Source organism: Macaca mulatta, chromosome 11 (genome assembly GCF_049350105.2).
Source record: "Macaca mulatta isolate MMU2019108-1 chromosome 11, T2T-MMU8v2.0, whole genome shotgun sequence".
Classification (NCBI taxonomy): Eukaryota; Metazoa; Chordata; class Mammalia; order Primates; family Cercopithecidae; genus Macaca; species Macaca mulatta.
In genome coordinates, this window is record NC_133416.1 from 28975079 (window position 1) to 28996376 (window position 21298).

The window sequence follows — 21298 nt, forward strand, 5'->3', positions numbered from 1 at the left end:
AATAATAAGAAGTGAGGGGAAATAATTCACAGTTGATAAACCTTTTTGTTCTGCAGTAAAAATATAATAATTTCAAATTTACAGGCATCTAATGATATAATCTCAAACCACGTGGAGTAAAAATTAATAGAAATGCAAGGGGAAATTGATAAACCTACCATTGTAGTGGGAAATGTGAACAAATCTCTCTCACTTATTGATGTGTCAAGAAAATAAAAATAATATTCAATATATTAATTAAACACAATTAATAGGCTTGATTTGCCAGTCATCTATTAAGAATCCTACATCCATTCACATTCTTCTCAGGCCACATTGGACACTTACAAAATCTGGATGCACAATGGATCGGAAAGCAAATCTCAGTGAATTTTGGAGAAATGATATCATAATAACTAAATTATCTTGTCACAAGTTAATTAAGAATTCAATTAACAAAAAAGGTAAAATTTGCCTATGCATGTAGAAATTTAAAAACTCACTTCCAAGTAATTCTAAGACAAAGAACTCGCAATGGAAAAATTTTTAATATCTAATATTGAAAAATAAAAAATATCATTTGTCAAAACTCAGGGAATGCAGCTCCTTTGAAGGAAATTATACTACCAATTTTTTTTTAAATCGAAAAGTCTGTCAACATAAAACGATAGAGTATAGTAGGATAAGTATAATAAAATAGCAAACAAATCCAGAATCTCAACAAACCCCAAAACAGACTATGTTTAAAACATGAGTAAAATTCAGATGACCTTGAACGACATGAATTTGAACTGTGCAGATCCACTTACACACAGATTTTCTTTTACCTCTGCCCCCCTTGAGACAGCAGGACCAACCCTCCCTCTTCCTCCTCCTCCTGAGCCTACTCAGCATGAAGATGATGAGGATGAAGACCTTTATGATGATCCATTTCCAGTTAATAGACAGCAAATATATTTTCTCTTCCTCATGATTTTCTTAACATTTTCTTTTCTCTAGCTTATTTTATTGTAAAAATACACTACATAATTCACACAACACAGAAAATATATGTTAATTGACTGTCTATGTTATCAGTAAGGCTTCCAGTCAACAGTAGACTATTAGTACTTAAGTTCTGATGGAGTCAGAAGCTATAAACAAATTTTCAACTGTGCGGGAGGTTGGCACCCCTAACCATCCCCCAAACACTGTTCAAGGGTAAACTGTACATAAAACTCCAGAAAGATTGAGCTGGATAGAGCTAGAGAAAAGAAGAGAGCCACAGCAAAACATATAAAGAATGAAAAAGGGGTATAAAGCTATGAATACAGTGGAAACGTAAAAGATAGCAAAAGAATATGAACAAATTTATGCCAATAAATTTGAAGATTTCAATATATGGCTAGAAAAATGCACAACAAATTAACTCAAAGTAGAAAATTTGAATGAATTTATAATCATTAAAAAATTGAATCAGTAGTCAAAATGTTCCCACAATGTAAATATCACGCCCAGACAGTTTTGCAGACAGGTTTTACCGAACATTTATGAACAGATCATTCTAATGTTACACACAAAAAAACAAATAGTCTATAGCTCATGGGACTAGTGTAACCTCAATACTACCGCTTGATAGGAACAGTAAAAGAGAGGGAGGGAGGGAGGGAAGCAGGGAGGGAGGGAAGGAAGGAAGGAAGGAAGGAAGGAAGGAAGGAAGGAAGGAAGGAAAAATTACAGGCTAATGTCACTGGCAACACAGATGTAAAATTCTACACAAAGTATTAGCAAACAGAATCTAGCAATGTAAAACCAAATCACCAAGATATTTTAAACCTAGAATGCAAAGTTACTATGGTAGAAGCTCTATTTAAGATTTATGTCATTTAGGTGAACTGATTAAATAAAAAATAATATAATCTTAATAGATGCATAAATTACATTTAATTAAAGTCAATAACCATTTGTAGTTTTTAAAAAGTAAACTAGGAAGAGAATGTGCTCCTCCATAAAGGGTATCTATAAAAGAATGTACAGTAAACATTATGCTCAATAGTGAAATATTAGAACCATTCCCTTTAAAATCAGAAATAAGACAGGGATGCCATTACCACTTCTATTTTACCTTGTACTAGAAAATCCTATGAACACAATAAAGCAAGAAAAAAAATAAATAAAAGATCATGTTCAAGTTTGAACTTATAGCATTACCTGACTTGAAGTGAGTATTTTTAACCTTATTAATAGGTACACATGAATTGGTAGGAATTAACTATTTGCCTGTATAGAATTTAGCTTTATCTAAACAGGAAGAGGAAGTAAAATGGCAAATAAACATAAAAAAAACTCAACTCATAACTAATTCAGCAAAATGAAAATCACAACGGAGATAATATATCAAGTGTACTCAATGATCAAAAGTGGGAAAGTGAGAAAACACCCATGATAAGGATGGGGAGTAGGAGAACGCTCGTACACTAGTGGAGGGAAAACAACTGGCATTGTCTGGTAGAGGGGAACATACTGCGTGTGTTACTCCTATGTAGATATCCCGAAAAATCTCCCAAACATGTGCACCAGGTGACATACAACAGCTTTCACAGCGGCACTGCTTTTAGTAGCAAATTTTCTTTTAAAACACCCAAACCAGAAAGAGCCCAAATGTCCATCCACAGCTAACTGGATAAACATGTGCATAAATGTAATAATATATATTAGAGAAAATGAATGAGTTGCAGTTATACATCAACAGGGATAAACAATGAAAACGTGCAAAATCGGCTAAATAAATATTCCTCATATATTTCTTATGTTTTAGAAATACAGACACATGATAAAACTACTAAGCAAGGAAATTGTTAAATTCATGACAGTGGTTTCCTCTGTTATATAGGGAGGGACCACATCAACTTCTTCCTGGTAATACTGTATTCTTTAAGCTGTACCTTAATATCAACAGAATATGCTACCTCAGGTGGTACTGAATTTCCAGCCACAGAAGTTTGCTTTGTTTGAAGAAATAATGTCACTCAGGTGAGACATTTAGAGATAGAGAACACATATATCACATAGGGAATTGGAGGTGATTATCCCTACAAGGATCTTGTAACTCTAAAATTTCATAATTCCATATCCACCATAGTAAACAACACAGTGTGATACACATAAAAACAAATAATAATTACAACAAACACTGACTGACTGCTAATGTTGAAAAACACTGCTGGTTGCTAACCAACATTCTTTCTTATTCTTCTCTGCTAGAAGAATCCAATTTTGTTCAGCCATCTTTCCTTCTCCCATGTAACCCAAGGTGGTGTATCCTAGCTTGAGGGACATCTTTTACTTAATCTAAACTAATCTTGTACTCCACTGGTATAGAGTTTTAACATCTGGCCCTGTTCTGGCCAAAGAGACATGAAATAAGGTGAGGGATGTCTAAGAAATGTTTCCTTGCCCCTAAACAGGAGACCCAGAAATAGGTATTCTTTCTTGATGTTGTCGTGCACAGATGTGACATCTAGAATGCTACTGCCATGATGTCATCAGGAGAAAGACTGGCTTCAAAACTAAGCCAATTGATCCATGATGACAACACTGAGGCAAGGAATTAAAGCTGGAGTCTTACTTCTTGACTTGTTGGTAAGTAATATGTCATCTTATCGTATATATTTTCATGTTGTTCATATTTTCCCACTGAAGCCATATTAACTGACACACTTACCAGGTGCATAGGATTTCCTCATTTAATCTTTACAGCAATTCCAGGAGCAAACTACCATGATGATATCCATTTGATAGTCAATAAAAATAAAACTTAGAGAATGAAAATAAGTTGCTCAAAGTCACACATATACCAAGAGGCAAATTCTGGGGTGTCTGATTTCAAAACCCATGCTAATAACCTACACATTGTCCTTTCTATGATGCATATTATTACCTGGCATTCAGCAAGCATTCCCACCCCTGAGGGTCCCTCTGTATCACAGAGCTGGTTTCTCAAATTCCCCTGCAGCTGAAGTCCTAAATTCAATTCAGCTTCTGCCAATAAGATAAACTCATGTGGAACTTAAAAGCCAAAAGGGAAATAAAGGGCATCTACTTGTGGCTGTGAGGGCTGCAAAGGAAATCCCAGTAGACATGAATGTGCAATGAAGCCCACGTTCCAGTAGCTTGTCACAAACTTCCAAAGCATTTCAGAAGCATTTTGATTACTCTAATTATCTCTTGCTCTGTTTTCACTTTTCACTTCACAATATTTTGGGTACTCCAACAAACACAAAAGCTAAGGCAGGTAAACCCATCAAAAGGGTTTATATGCCTGCAGATTAAAAAACAACTATATAAAACAACAGACAGTCATTTACAAAACTTTTTGTATTAACAGTTATGATATTGGTACTAGTCTGCTTTATCTAAGCATGACTACTAAAGCAGTATTTAACATTTTTTAAGTGATCATATGTACTTAGTGAAATGTGAAAACAGCAACTAATTAACACACTAAAAAAGCCAATACAACAGAAGACGACAGTCACCCTTTAGACTTTTGGTATTTTCATACAGGCAGTAAAGCATATTGGTCTTCTATTTAGATATTTTTATATATTATATAAGGATACGCATAATGATAGGAATTAATTACTGGTTGGCAAAAAAATGGCCACAGCGAAAGGGTCCACAAAAATTCACCTCTCCCCACAGGTCTCAGAGTCCACTCCTTTTTTCTCCTTCCACTCCTTCCTATTTTCCTGATTGCTGGATTCTAGAATTTACAGTGGAAATGACAGAGTGAAACACTAGATAGATGAGGTAAGAAGTGGTAGAAATTGACAAGAGCTAAGCAAAGTACCAGTTTATGGAGTTAACTGACAACCTGGCAAATGAAAATTTTGTGCTCTGTTGCTCAAAACAGAATTTTTCTTTATGAACAATTTTGATTGTAGAGCATGTGGTCACATATCTGACTTAAAAGATATCATTTGGAGGATTTCAAAATAGATCTTGAAACGAACCTCAATTGGCTCTTCACCGCCTTTCACTTGACTTTCCCCTATTTCTCCGTTCTCATAGTTGCTGCTCTTCTCAACCCATAGCTCAGACTTCTCCACTGTCAGTCGAAGCTGGTCTAGATCTGCCTTGATTTGCTTGTAGTTATCTACATCTTGATTAGACACCAGTAATTGCACCTAAAACAGAATAATTTCAATCTCTTAGTTGAAGTTCACTATTTCTAGAACATTTATGAATATTTTAGATGTATATTGACTATGAAAACCTACCTGGAAGTAAGAGTGAACTTTTAACCAGTATTTTCACATATTAGAATTTTTTAACTGAGCCCTAGAAAAACTTTTCAAAGTGATTTAATATTAAAAGACACCCTAACTTTATTTTCACTGCTGAAGTTAATTTTTCTGAGACTCTGTTTGAGAAGAGACAGAAACAAAAATAAGTGGGAGAAAATATCAATAGACACAATCTAAACCTCATCATACAAGTTTTTATTTTCTTATAATTTTCATGTATTATATGACATATACATATATGTATTTAATATAGAACTACCCTTTTATTTCATATTCTTTTAACATATTCCTGTAAAACTGCCTAAATGATCAATACCCTATTATGTTAAATAAATAGTGAAACATATATAAGCACTTAAGTATTACTAATTAATAATCTCAAGATTGATGTCTTATTCAAAGACCACAGAGAAAAACATTAGATCCATACCAGTTCCTTTCTTTTGGATTTATGCAGTTTTCAATCACAAAATAACTATTTCAGGGCTATTGGTGCTCCTACCCAAATTCATCAGTAAAATTTAAGGATAAAATAATAGCAGTGGTAATAAAATTCCTAACATGTTGTTATCTCCCAGTGCCTTCCCAAATCTTGGTGCCTTTCATTTGTTTTAAAGACATTAACTAAAAAATCACTTGTGGGGAATGCCTTCTAAATAGATCACGTCCTGGCATAGACAAGGCCATGTCTCTGTTTAAAAATTGAAAGTGTCTCCAGGAAAAGCCACACAGTGTCATTACCCCTGCAGCCATGAAGTCAGGTTGGATGTTATTAACACTTTCAGAGCTTTTACCTTGAATGTATTGAGGGCCCTCCAATCTTACCTGCTTAAATGCCTGTAAAACCTCCGCCCTCTGGCTGAAGTGCTTAAACAACAGCTGCAGGGCTCCAGACAGCAAAGGCGGGTAGTCGTGCATGATCAGATGAATGAGGACCCGTAAAAATGTCCTGCCTCCTTCATCATCAAGTTGAACTGGGTTTTTTTCCTTTCTATAGAACCAAAAATATTTCTAAAGTGACTCATATTTATATAACATCTACACTTCAGTATTAGAATTGTATACATATTCTCAGAAGTATATCATTTGTTTTTCCAAATTAGGAAGTGAACAGGAAAATATTTTCTTTGTTTTCCTCATGTAACTGATGAGGAAACAATCACAAAGAAAAGCTTGTGCCTGTCCACGAAAGCAGGGGTGATCGAACCTCCTAGTTTATCCAAGACTCACGGGTTCCTAGGCAAACTGGGATGAGTTGGTCACCTCAGCATAGACAAAAAAATGGGCATCTGCGTCAATCCAAAAGCATTTATGGGAGGAGCTGTGCTAGGCTGGATGGACACCAGTGACTGATTTCCCCAGGGGCCCTACAGACCCCTACATGACAGGTGGGGAGGAGTGGGGAAGGCCAGCACGCATGTGCGTGAACCATCACCAGAGCAGCCACGGGTGTGGCGTAGGAGGATTCTGGGTGAGGTTCCACTAAAACAGAAGGTCCGTCTATTTCAAGGTGAAATCATACTGGTTCATTCTCCTAGGGAATAATGAAATTCTTCAGTAGGAAAACACAACAACAAAACTAAACTAAATGTTCACTAGAGATAAAAATCCTTTTTTGGTGCTCCTAATTCTTAATTCCTGTTTGTCTTTCCAATGACAACAACACAAACTGCAACAAGATGCTTAGTGTAGTCGCCCCCACTACCCTCGCCAACTCTATCTGTGGTTTTACTTTCTGTGGTTTCAGTTGCCCATGGTCAACCATGGTCCTAAAATATGAAATGGAAAACTTCAGAAATACATAATTCACGAGTTCTAAATTTTGTGCCATCCTGCCTGTCCCATTTGGGACATGAATCACCCCTTCGCCAGCATCTCCACGCTGTACGTGTTCCCCCCTCATTAGTCGCTTAGTAGCTGTCTCAGTCATCACATGACTGTCTCAGGGTCACAGTGCTTGTTCAAGTAACCCTTATTTTACTTAATAATGGTCCCAAACTGCAAGAGTGGTGATGCTGGCGTATTGTTATAATTATTTTATTATTAGTTACGTTGTTAATCTCTTAGTATGCCTAATTTATATATTAAATTTTATCATAAGTCTGTATATATAGGCAAAAACACAGTGTATACAGGGTTTGGTACTAGCTGTGGTTTCAGGCATCCACTGGGGGTCTTGGAATGTATCCCTAGCAGATAAGGAAAGACTACTGTACAGATTGTTTTTAGGTTCTCATGTCAGGTCTGTAATAAAAATGAGCACCAGAAGCTTAATAATTTGTAGCTTAAATGTTTTAATTTTTCTTTTTGATCGCTATTAATTTCATTTCTGAAGAAGAAAGAAACAATATTAAAACAATAAATGGCAGGATTCCTGATGGCAAAGGAGGCTAGTCATGTCAAAGGTGTCTTGTTTTATTTAATCATGGGTATTTCCAACTGGCAAAAAATAGCTTTATTTCTCTCATATAAAGTTAATGATAATAACATTAAAGAAGTTACTTTCTTGCCTCAAATATCTAAGATTCAGGGAAGCAATGTTTTACAAGATGCGGTGATATTTATACCAGGGGAGTTAAAGGGCATTCTTGGGCTGTCATTATTTGAGGAAAGAAAAGCAAAGAATTCAGAGGAAAGTTCAATACACTGATCTCATCTCTCTTGTCCTTTTTTTTTTCACCTGACCTAAAGAAAGGCTATGCTTTCTCCTCTAGAGTAAATTAGCAGCTTCATTTCTGGCAGAAATTATGTTAGCAACAATAGAGGCTCTAAAAATAAATAGATATACAGTGAGCAATATCAAAGTATCAACAGAATTCTAAGTAAAGTCTTATTCACAAGTAAGATAAAGATATATAAATGTTACTATACCTTCCCGCAAACATAGTTTCTGCCTGAGCTGCAATTTCATCTATATCAGGAACAATAGCTGCAAAAATAAATGGTAAAATCTCTTCTTTATCCTATTTTAATTAGGAGCCATAATAGTCATATTAATACCAATTGATGTGAAAATATTTTTGTCTTAATTTCTTTATTCTCCCAAAAGTCCATTAACACTAATAATCTGATTTTAAAATGGGCAAAAGATCTGAATAGACATTTCTCAAAAGAAAACATACAGATGGCAAACAGGTTGATGAAAAGGTGCTCAACATCACTGATCATCAGAGAAATACAAATCAGAACTACAATGAGATATCATCTCACCCCAGTTAAAATGGCTTTTATCAAGAAACAGGCAATAATAAATGCTGGTGAGAATTTGGAGACAAGGGAACCCTCGTACACTGTTGGCGGGAAGGTAAATTAGTACAACTGCTATGGAGAACAGTTTGGTGGTTTCTCAAAAAAACCTAAAAATTGATCCAGTAATTCCACTGCTAGGCGTATATGCAAAAGAAAGGAAATTTGTATAACAAAGAGATATCTGCATTCCCATGTTTACTGAGGTGCTATTTACAATAGCTAAGATTTGGAATCAACCTAAGTGTCCATCAACAGACAAATGGATAAAGAAGTGTGGTAGACAGACACAATGAAGTGCTATTCAGCCATTAAAAAAAAAAAAAAAGAATGAGATCCTGTCATCTGCAACAACATGGATGGAACTGGCTAATTAAATGAAATTAGCCAGGCACAGAAAGACAAACTTCTCATATTCTCACTCATTTGTGGGAGCTAAAAATTAAAACAACTGAACTCATGGAGATAGAGAGTAGAATAATAGTTACTAGAGGCTGGGAAAGGTACTGGGGTGGGTGAAGTGGGGATGGTTAACGGTTATAAAAATATAGTATGATAGAATGAATAAGATCTAGTATACAGAGTAACTATAGTCAATAATAATTTGTTGTACATTTTTAATAACTGAAAGACTATAATTAGATTATTTGTAACACAAAAGATGAATGCTTGAGGTGATGATAAATGCTTGAGGTGATGACAAATGAGGTAACCTCATTTATCCTGATATGATTTTTTTTTTTTTTTTTTTTTTTTTTTGAGACGGAGTCTCGGTCTGTCACCCAGGCTGGAGTGCGGTGGCCGGATCTCAGCTCACTGCAAGCTCCGCCTCCCGGGTTCACGCCATTCTCCTGCCTCAGCCTCCCGAGTAGCTGGGACTATAGGCGCCCGCCACCTCGCCCGGCTAGTTTTTTGTATTTTTTAGTAGAGACGGGGTTTCACCGTGTCAGCCAGGATGGTCTCGATCTCCTGACCTCGTGATCCGCCCGTCTCGGCCTCCCAAAGTGCTGGGATTACAGGCGTGAGCCACCGCGCCCGGCCATATCCTGATATGATTATTACACATTGTATACCTGTATCAAAATACTCCATATACCCCACAAATATATATATCAACTATATACCCACAAAAATTAAAAATTAAAAAATTTTAAGTCAATTGACAGTTTGAAAAAAATCCCAATATAGTTCCACTAAGACATCAATGTAATTTTTTAATGTAAACTATGTTTTAAACTAATGTATTGCTGTAATCAAAAATATGTTTAAAAGATCAGAAAGCACCAGTTACAAAGGTGCCTCTTATCTGGAGAAGTGTGTGTGTATATATAGATCATATATACACATATATGCACATACTTACATATAATTTAAATGAGTGATAACATGGGAGGATAATTAAAGAATCAAAATATACATACAAAATATACATACATAACAATACAATAATTGTTATTATATGGTTATTTCCAAACACCATGGTCTTTTTACCTAAGCTTACTAGTACTAAAATTCCATCCCTTTTTCTTGTGGGAAAGGGCATTTTTTTTTTCTATGTGAACCAATCATGATTCCTTACTGTCCCACACCACTAACATTTTGAAGATATCCTTCCTAAGATACCATGGGGTTTTTCATTTGTTTGTTTGTTTGTTTGTTATTGAAACAGGGTCTCGCTCTGTTGCCCAGGCTGGGGTACGGTGGCACAACTTCAACTCACGGCAGCCTCGACCTTCCAGGCTCAAGCAATCCTCCTGCCTCAGCCTCCTGAGTAGCTGGGACCAAAGACATGTGCCTCCAGTACTGGCTAATTTTTTTGTATTTTTTTGTAGAGATGGGGTTTCGCCATGTTGCCCAGTCTGGTCTCAAACTCCTGGGCTCAACGAATCCACCCCCCTCAGCCTCCCAAAGTGTTGGGATTACAGGTGTGAGCCACCATACCTAGCCAAGGTAACATGTTTAAATAATAAAATACACCATTTATTTGTCATCTCCAAAGCATAAAAAGAAACACAGTAAGATATAAAAATAGAAAAACAATTCTCCCTGAAAGGTATCCCTTACTGGTACAAAAAAAGGAAGGAGATCAAGTAAATTAGAGAGAAAGGGTTTTCTGGGGTGCCCCTAGACTTTCCCTCTGGTACTTTACTAACACTTAAAGCTCATGTTTCCAGAAGCCTGGCCTCTGGGAGTTAATAATTTTTATGCTACTGTCAATGCAACCGCCAGCAAGACTTTCTGGTTCTGCCATATCATTCCTGGAAATAGCCCTTTGGGTTCTATACTTCTGAGAAGCAGAAAAACAACACCATTGCAAACGTGCCAGAAGAGAAGTCTTGCTTAGGCATGTTCAAGTCCTTCTGCAGAGGTGTGCTGCCTTTTGATGGGACTAATGATTCAGACAGCAGGACAGTTGGTCTAGTATCCATTTTAACTACATGCTTGTAATCACTAAATCATTCCTAACTGATTGATGGACGAAGAAAAGGGGAGAGTTCCTAATGTCACATTGGTGGCAGTTAGAAGGAAGTTTCACATCTGTGTACAAATCCTATTCTCAGGAAAAGAATTCCATTAGCTGGCTAAATCTTCAATAAGACATACTTTTCAGCCTACAATGACTTGGCCTGACCTGTCCAAAAAAAATGGTAATTTAATATTTCTTAGTTTTTCTAAAGTCCTTTCAATAGTCACAAAATTTTTACAATCATATTTGTGCTCTTTTGTTGTTATGCTCCAATGCTCAGAGATAAATTAGCTGCATTTTTACACTTTTTAAATATGAAAATTGAAATATAGTTCCAGTTTATAACCATACAAAGTAAATTAAAAAAAAAAATCCACACACACAAAATGATACCAACAACCACATTCAGGTCTTTGGGGAATGCCATGTCTTTATTCTTGGATCCGGCAATGGCTTCTCTTCAAAACACCTATCCTGATAACTACATTTCACACTGCTCTTTGATCCTGGCAGAAAAACTTCTCTTGGATTTTCACCAAAACATCATGATGCTGGAAAGATTTGGACTCTGGAGCTGGAGAGACCTCAGAGAGAATCCTTGTGCCACTACCTTCAGGACCTTTGGCAAGTAACTTAACCTTTCTGACCTTGGTTTTCTCCTCTGTATAATGACACAGTGAACAGTGCATCTATTTTATAGAGTCCTGAAGATTACAAGGAAAAGGCATTCATAGGAGTTAGCGACAAACAACAGCAAACACCTTCCACACCATTCTCAGAGAGTTATTTCATCATCTGTCTCAGTTCTTTGATGTCATTAGTGGAGATTATATCTACATTTTTGTCGCGTAAAAATATGATGAAGCTGGAAACCATCATTCTCAGCAAACTAACACAGGAACAGAAAACACTACATGTTCTCATTCATAAGTGGGAGTTGAACAATGAGAACACATGGACACAGGGAGGGGAACATCACACACCAGGGCCTGTCAGGGAGTAGGAGGCAAGGGGAGGGATAGCATTAGGAGAAATACCAAATGTACATGACAGGTTGATGGATGCAGCAAACCAACATGACACGTCTATACCTATGTAATGAACCTGCACGTTCTGCACGTGTATCCCAGAACTTGAATTATAATAAAAAAATAAAAAATAAAAGCACAAAAAATATAATCATGTTTTAAAATATGATAGGTACTTTCAAGTTCTCAGAAGAACAAAATACAAAGAGTAAATATTGTCACAAAGAGATACCTGATGGTAGTAAAGTATCTGGAGATCCACTGGCAGATGTCTCCGCATTGTCATTGTCCTCTCCAAACTCCTTCTTATATATCGACAGCATATATGAGATCCTATAATCTAGTCTGACACTCAGGATAAACTATAAGAAAGATTAAGAACAACATAAATTTCTTTCATTAGCATAGTATTTAAAAATGCAATTCACGACACACCAATACCAGTGGAAGTATCAACCTTTCGAAGGAACTAGTTAGAAGATTTTAACACCAGTTGCCACATGCTTGTCAGCCTTCAGACTAAGTAAGGGAACTCATTTCCACTAGCTAATGTCAGTAAAATCCCTAAGCCATTTTTGGAAAGAACATTTGACTCCCTATGATTGCTCTCTGAATATTCCAGCTAGAGGCACCATGGGGGTCTGGATGAAGAGGTAATGATGATGTCATTTCACTGAACACTTAGACTGTTGAAGGTGTGACCCTCATTTCTTACACAGTAGGGCAAGAATTCAGCTACAACAGTATGACTGTGACTATACCATGATCAGTCCTAAAGCCAGGTTCTAAAAGAACAGTTGAAGTACCAGCATCTATACACCATGGATTTTCCTCACTGGTATTTGCATTTTCTTGGGTTTGGGTTGCTGTCATTGTTCTCATTCATGGATGCATGGATAGAAACTAAGTACCTAGCAAGGCTCCAGACTGTGCTAGGTACCACAAGGAATGCAAACAGGTGAAGCCTACTGCCCTCAAAAAGCCAATAGTCGAGTTGGGGAAAAAAATATAGCACTGTTAGCATAATTAGGAAACTATTGAGAGCTAAATCATGTGGTCTAAATACAACAGAAATCAAAGAAGAAAAAGCTGGGATGTGCTGCAGATCAAAGGAGGGGTTTTTACATAGGTACCATCTGTTCCTGTCTGCCTGAGATAGGCCCTATTTGACCTTTTGTTTCAGCATAATTATTAACGGTGCCCCTACATTCTCAAAAGTGTCACATTTTTGTGGTCACCCAAGTTTTAGGAAGATTGGCATTACAAGGCATCATTTAACTTTATCTCTATCCAAACCACCTGTGTCCCATCCCTCCCTCCTCCTACGCCCCTTCTCTCATCCTCTTTCCCATTCTAACAGCACTGGAGTGCCTGCACTTCCACTCTTGGCTCCACACAGGTGCTCACAGTGTCCACTTTACTTTGAATATTCTCCTCCACTTCATAATAATTACATGTTAAGATATCCTCTGTCAGGGCACAGTGGCTCATTCCTGTAATCCCAGCTCTTTGGGAGGCTGAGATGGGGGATCGCTTGACCCCAGGAGTTCAAGACCAGTCTGGGCAACGTGGCAAAGCCCCATCTCTACAAAAATACAACAAATTAGCCAGGCATGGTGGTGCACGCCTGTAATCCCAGCTACCATGGATGCTGACGTGGAAGAACATTTGAACCCATGAGGTCAAGGCTACAGTGAGCCAAGACTGTGCCACTGCATTCCTGCCTGGGTGACACAGGAAGATCCTGTCTCAAAAAAAAAAAAAAAATTCTCCAAGGTCCAGTTTAAATTCTTTTTTAATGCAGCTTTCACTGGTTCCCCAGTCATAACCTGAATCAATCTCCCTCCTTTCCTCCCTCCCTCCCTCCCTCTGTCCTGTGTCTGTCTCAGTTTCTCTCTCTCTCTCTCTCTTCACCACCCCACCTTGGCTAGACTTTTATGCTTTTTATGGAAACTTCCTCCATGTCAGCTGTACTCAGCTGGTTAATTCACCAGACATGTGTTAAACAAGGTACTGAGGAAGGCACCAAGGGCATGAAAAGGTGCCAAGGATCTCAATCGTGCCTTTCAAGAACTTACGGTCTAGAGGGGAAAGCAAACACCAGAGACTCCTAGTAACGTGTGGTGAGGGCTGCAACACATATTGGTTGAACTGATTCTTGGTAGCAAAGGGATGTGCAGAGCAGGAGATAACTCATGGGAAAAAAGGACTGAGAAAGGGTATGGGATTTGGCAGCCATGAGCAGAAGGCAGGGGGCAGAGCTGGACTGCAGGTGCTTCACAGGGAAGGGTGTTTAAAATCCTATTTTAAAAAGTAAAGGATAAATCATAAACAAATGAAACACCAACTTTCAGTTGATGATGTTTACATGTAGCATTGTATTCCATAAACATAATCAAAATTAAAACTTTCATTCTCTAATATGCCTACTCAGGAAAAACAAGTGGAAAGTAGAAAGAAAGGAGGAAAGTGAAGGATAAAAACAAAGGCAGAGAAAGAGAGTTAAGAAAGGGCCAGGAAGAGAAAGAGAGAGAATGAGAGAGAAATGAAAAGAGAGGGACAGAGAGAGATCTACAAAGTGATGGGGGACAAAAAAAAAAGAAGACCCAGGGGAAGAGAGGAGGTGGCACAAGGCACAGGACCTTGAAGTCCTTGTAGCACCAAGGAGTGGGGCTACAAAGAAATTCTCGAAGAGCCATTCCAAGAAAGACATTCAGAAACAGTATTCAGGCATACGGGCATGGTGAAGCCAGCGCAGCCACAGGGACAGAAAATCAGAGTGAACAGCGTTCAAGGAGACGCTGCAGAAATGAATCAGCCCCAGAGTGCCAAGCCGTAGAAGCTCCATCTCATCATTTTTTAGCTGCTGGAGATTGTTTTTCTAATGCTTCTTTTCTGTAAATGTGGGCTAAAATGAGGTCACATATTTTAGAGTTTGTCCCATGAGTCGGATGACGGTAAGCTGGGGCTCAATAGGTCCACGGGTCAGGTGATCGCTACCTTTCTCAGTTTAAGAACAGGAAAACTTTAAACGATTTTTCAGGGTCATGAACACAGCATTGGGAGGCCTGCCAATATTTCTCAGGATTCAGCCTTTGAAATTCCTAGAGGAACTGTGAAACCTTTTATGATTATAAATCTAATTACTTTAAATGAACAACGTACAGACCCTTCCAGGACTACTAACCCACTTCTGGTAGCTCGGTCTATATTAAATTATGATAAAAGACACAGTAAACTGTACCCAGATTCCTAATAGGTACTTGGAAACGTCAAACTCCATTCTCCAAATCTGGAATAAATGCTATAATTAAGGTATCAAAAAAGTTATTTTCAAACTTACAAACTGCTAAGAATTCATAGCTATAGTAATGGGAAGTCTATTCACTAAACCAATGGGCATGGAATAATTTATCTCCTTTAAATTCTTAAAATTAGGCATTACACTAGGTTAATTTTTTCTAGTTATTCCTTGTCCTTCAGAAACAAAAACAGAGAGAGATTGTCACATATAAAATACCAAAACCAATGATTAACAATTTTTGTTAATAAGAAACAAAATTTTATTTGTGTTTCTTGCTAAAACAATAAATCTGGATATACAGAATCATATGTTCAATTCAATTACAAATAGGAAAAGAGCTGGAAATGAATCAATAACTTTGTTTGCTCTGAAATCCTTCTCAAATGAAGGTAAAGTTCAATCAAGGTCAATATTAACTTTTTTTTTAATACACATGAAAGCAGTTTATCAACCTCAAAGCACCCCACAATTGTTAGATATTATCATTAGTATATTTAATGGGAAGGGACAAATGTGATTCATATGTTAAATAGTGTCTATGATATTTCTTACCAGGTTTGTCATTAACTTAAAAAAAATAAAATTATATCGATTGCATTTCAGAATATTTACACAGTGATTTGGAACAAAAAGGGTAAGAAGTTAAACCAATAAGCAAAATCACATCTTTGTCACCTAGCTTCTGTTAGGCAACACACCTGCAAAATCTCAATGATCTTCAGCTTGGTGTCCATCACAGTCACATCCTCATGCTCGGCGGGGCTCCCTTGCTTGCTCGGGTGGATGCTGGGTGGCACATCTGGCACGCTCATGGGGAAGATGGAGCCTCTACTGAGTACCATCTGGGTCATCATCTCTCCCACCCCATGAATGGTTCTCATCACATTGTTTCCTGACATGAGAAAATGCCGTAAGTCAACACACACAACCCCTGGAGAACATGTAACTATAAAATTCAGCTGGTCACAAACACACTGAAAAGCAGCCAGGAAAAGGATTCAGGATAAGACAGAATAGCATCAGCATCGTTTGGGCTCTTTCTTTACAGATAAAATTAAGATACTGCAGATATGTTTCAAAATAACAACTTTTCAAAATGGAAGTTTTCCTTTCTCAGAAAATGCTTTCAAATCATGTACCAAAGGTGAGCTGGTTGCTCTACCATCCAAATCAGGTTCTTCTGTAATACAGTATGTCCTACTAACTGTCATACCAATAGGCCCTTGCTTTTAAAATAACGCAAAAGAAGATTACTAATCGCCAAGATAAAGTTAGTTGCAAGTGGGGATACAAAGATTGCATAAAAACACTTACATGTTGAATTCTAGCATCATAATTCAATCCTCAAACTAATGATTTTTTAGCTTTCCTTTCACAACACTTATAAAAAGAGCTTGTGAGGGGGATTGTTACCTTTATTTTAAGAAGAAACAGTCTCATCTGGGGAAGACATATACATTAGCCAATACACTTCCCATTCCTTTATCCAATTTGAATAGAAAACCATTACTCAAAATCCACAGAAAGCAATAATGTTTGAGGTGATTATGGAAACAAGCTAGTGAAAAACATGATCATTTTCAATGAGGGATCATGCTCTTTCCGTCTCTTCCTGAATTTGGCTTCTCCTTTATTTATTTGCTGATAAAATGTCATCATTCGTATCATACACACGTTCCTTACACTGACCACAAATAGCTGTATCCAAGGATCCTCCTTGACACTATGACAATTTACGTTCTCCAGCCTGACTGCTGCTTCTCACTTCTAAGGTCCTACAAGAAGCAATAAGGATGCAAAAGAATGGCTGTCTCCATTCCTTTCCCAACAGTGGCCTTTGCTTCGTGGGTGTTCATGGAGCTCTGCCTTAAGCTAAGGCCTAAGAATCTGGCTAAGAATTTTCCTTTCCCTCAGTGTCTCAGGGCGTAAACCAAGAGAAGGGGAAATGGAAATAAGATTGGATGAGATTTTTATTAAAAAAAGAAAAAAAAAAGCTGTCAGCTCTAAGAGAAGAATGTAAACCATGGTAATACCTACAGGATCGACAGGCAAACAAATAAAAAGAAAATATATAAAAGATGACAAGAGAATCTGAATGGTCCAGACCACAATTACCATTAAGCCACTGGTAACAACTATTATCTGTACATTGCTGAAAGGTAAAATGCCTTTGAAAATTCATTATCTTATCTAGATATGGAATCAATTTAAGTGTAAGAGGGTAATGCTTCAATAATACATCTTAGAGTGCACAAAGAAGTTAAATTTTTCCTAAAGTGGCATATTCCAGGCAGAAGTTTTCATTTTGAAGGTCTGAGACCTTTTATTACACTGCTAGTTGCATAAGCCAAAAAACACGATAAAATGTATATATAAGGGTAACTTCCAAGTTAGGACAAAATTGAGGCAACAGGATTTGAGACAGCCCCTCTTTTCTATCAGAATAGCCTTGAGGCAGAATGCTTCATTGTCTGTGGTTCTTAAACAATCACAGCAATTGAGTATTTCCACATCCCTCCCCCTGCTCGTTACATGGACTGCAGGGAGGCACATCTGGTTGTTGGCAATGGTTTTGAGCCATCGATGTCCAACCACTACCTTTATCCGAGACTTGATTCGAGTACGTATACGTGTTTGCCTCCAAGAGATGCTTTCTCACCACTAATACAGAACAGGCTCCTTTGTTATTCTTACCCCTGACTCACACATAAATCCTTGGCACCCACAGTGTCTGCATCTTATTTAGATTTGAATGGAAGATAATCATTTAATCCAAATGATTACTACACAGAAAGTTAGCCCAGACAATTCTTTCCCCCAGATATAGATCCTGTCACCAAGGAATTAAAATCCAGAGGCCAGATCCATAGTAATTTGTAACACATGTCGTCAATGAAATGGGAGGGTTCACTCAGTCATACCACATTCTCAGATGCCTGTGGCACATGGTCGCCACAAACCTCACTTGACATTTCCATGTACAGCCAGCTCAGAGGCCTCAAATTAAAAATGCTGTATTTTCTGGATTTGCTTGGTGATGATGAGAAGTGCTAAGATTGTGAACTATTACAGCTTGAAAAACATGAAGTCAGACACTACATAAATCACAGCCATGCAAAGCTTCTAGTATCCATTCCTCCACAGAAAAACTTCTAATTCTAAACTGTTGAGATAAATCAGAGGTGATTAATCCTCAACATTGCAAAACAAGAAATTGTACTACTTCTCAACCATAATTAGTTAATATTGACTAGAAAGTATTCAATGAAAAAGCCTACTATAATATAAATTCTCTGAACAACCTAATGCTTACAAATTCAGCTTTTCTGTGTCTTTTACACAAACCCAGCAGCCAGAATTGGCATTTGTGTACAAAGTGTATTGAGATAATTTGAAAATATGGAAGTCATCTTTGCTTAGTACAAAGTAAGAAGAAAGGAAACACTGGGCACGGTGGCTCATGCCTGTAATCCCAGCACTTTGGGAGGCCAAGGCAGGTGGATCACTTGAGGCCAGGAGATGGAGACCAGCGTGACCAACATGGTAAAACCCCGTCTCTGTTAAAAATACAAAAATTAGCCAGGCATGGTGGTGAGTGCCGGTAATTTCAGTTACTCAGGAGGCTGAGGCAGGAGTATTGCTTGAAGCTGGGAGGCAGAGGTTCCAGTGAGCTGAGATTGCACCACCGCACTCCAGCCCAGGCAACAGAGCAAGACTTCATCTCAATAAAAATAAAAATAAAAATAAAAATAAAAATAAAAAAAGGAAGGGGCTGCTTAGAAAGAATGACTGGTCAACTTTTCAGGTTCTTTCATTATATGATTACACAGATATTTTTACTAACCTTAATTCCCTCAAGAAAAAAATCTAAAAGACAGGTATAGCAGATGCATACTGCGAGTGGTAACTGGGAATGCTTGGGGAATATGTTGCTTTGTTCTTTGATTGTTCCAGTGAGCCAAGTTTCTATTGCCCATTTCAGGAAAGTAAAAAGCAATAAGGAATTAACCAACCTAACACGACAGCTGTGCTGACCATAATTTAATTTTGCCCTATTCAGAAATAATTTTATTGTGGTGATCACACTATTGGTTTCAACAAGCACTAGCAGTTACATGAATTTATAGCAGGTGTAAGAGATTTAACAGAATATTGATTGAAATTTACTTAAGTCTGTTGGTATTTACTTTATTTAAAGTTATATTTATTCTTTCTTTTTATTAGAAATGCTTTTCTCTTATGAACATATAAGAAAATGGTAATTTGAATTTTCTTGTTGTTTAGATATCAGACATTTCTGAAACATTCTCAGCATTTATAAGAGAAAACAGACACATTTGATTCAGAGTTTTGTGAATAATTGTTCACAGCCATTTAATTGTTCTGTGACTACTAAAATCAGCTCAATGTTCTATGATAATAGAGGCCAAAAATGGATAATCCAAAAACTATTATTTTCCCTGAAACATATTTTTATAGTTGGATTTGAGTAAATCCATCAGCTGTTATAATAACTCATCTGAAACCGAATGATGTTCCACCATAAAGACATGACTCTGGAAGTCTTCCTATTTCCCATCCCAGCTTAGCAGCTCCTTTTAAACCTGCCCTTGCTGGAAAATGTCTTTACTTTCTAGAACTAGAGCAGTTTTCTATTTCAAACATTCTCTGGAGCAGTGCTTCCTCCCAGTGGTTAAGGGTCTGGGTTATAAAAAGACTTTTCTGTATGCAGAGAAAAAAAATATATTAGCATAAGATCAAAGCCTTAATTAAGCTACTAACCACAGAGCAGTAGGTAAAATGGTAGCAACCCAGGTTAAGGAGAAGATCAAGATTAAACAGCCGGAGAAAGCAATTTTATCTAACCAGCCCTCCCAATTCCAAGTAAGATCACGGTATTTGGAAAGCTGGATAGCTAGATAGTTCTACATAGTACATACATGCATGGCTTTTATTCCATGTGCCGAACCTACAGGGAACTTCCTATACCTTTGCCTTGCGTTCATGTGTCCAGACGGTCACACAACTTGGTCCCTCACTCCTTTCTGATTTGTGGTGCAATGTCACCTCCTTAGGTAGACCTCTTCTGGTCACCCTCTCTGAAGAGCTTCCATCACTCTTAATCCATGCATGTAAATTTCGATCAGGGCATTAACACTCTCTCACATCATATCATATATTTGTCTAGGTGTTTACTGTAGTCCTCCTCTCCAACAACATAAAAGAACACAAGTTCCATGAAGACAGGGAGTCTACCTTTTTCCAACATCCGGAATAGTGTCAGATGCCCAACTCTCATTTAATAAATGTTTGTCAAATTAACGCATGAATAACAAAGATTGGATAATAAAATGAACTATTAAAAATGAGAATGACTTATTTTAATAAGGTTTATATAAAAAGTTGGATCTCATTAAATTAAAGGTACTTCATCTTTCATCAAGTTGAGTTTTTGCTTACTTTCCTTTATACTTCTCTCTTTCTTCAAAAAGCATACATAATTTCATATTACTTAAAAATGTATTAAAAGGAAGAAATTAATAAAATGGATACCAATGAGATAAGGGAAAATAATGAAAGCTGTCTTTATCAAGGGCTTATCATATTGTATGTACCTTGCTAGACCACAGGCCACATACACCTCATTGGAGCCTCACAGCATGGTGGGGGTTGGGAGGCGAATCCCAGTTTACAAAGCCAGGAAGTGGCAGAGTCTCAAGTACAGGTCAACTGATCTCAACATGAATCATGTTTTCCCACACCACGTTGGTTCACTAACAGACTTTACAAAATTCTAAAAATTTTATACTAGAACTCAGAAAGCCCTAATGCAATTACAGAAAGAAAAGATTCCAATTAAAACTGTGTTCTGAAAATGTAGAATTTCTATTAACCATATAATAAATTTGCTCACATTATTCTCAAGTGATTTTACCCAACCAGCTTTTATTACATATGATGTGCCACATACTACTAGTGGTATTTT

At 37.2% G+C, this 21298-nt stretch overlaps 1 protein-coding gene across 2 annotated transcripts in view; it reads right to left on the reverse strand.

Moving 5' to 3' along the window:
- Positions 1-21298, reverse strand: part of ITPR2 (inositol 1,4,5-trisphosphate receptor type 2) — a 495598-nt gene that overhangs the window by 289160 nt on the left and 185140 nt on the right. For both annotated transcript variants that reach the window (XM_028829349.2, XM_028829352.2), the window contains exons 22-26: positions 16011-16204; positions 12241-12370; positions 8139-8196; positions 6093-6258; positions 4974-5147 (exon numbers count right to left, since the gene is read on the reverse strand). In XM_028829349.2, coding sequence (XP_028685182.1) covers positions 4974-5147; positions 6093-6258; positions 8139-8196; positions 12241-12370; positions 16011-16204 — 722 coding nt within the window. The remainder of the gene's footprint in view (positions 1-4973; positions 5148-6092; positions 6259-8138; positions 8197-12240; positions 12371-16010; positions 16205-21298) is intronic.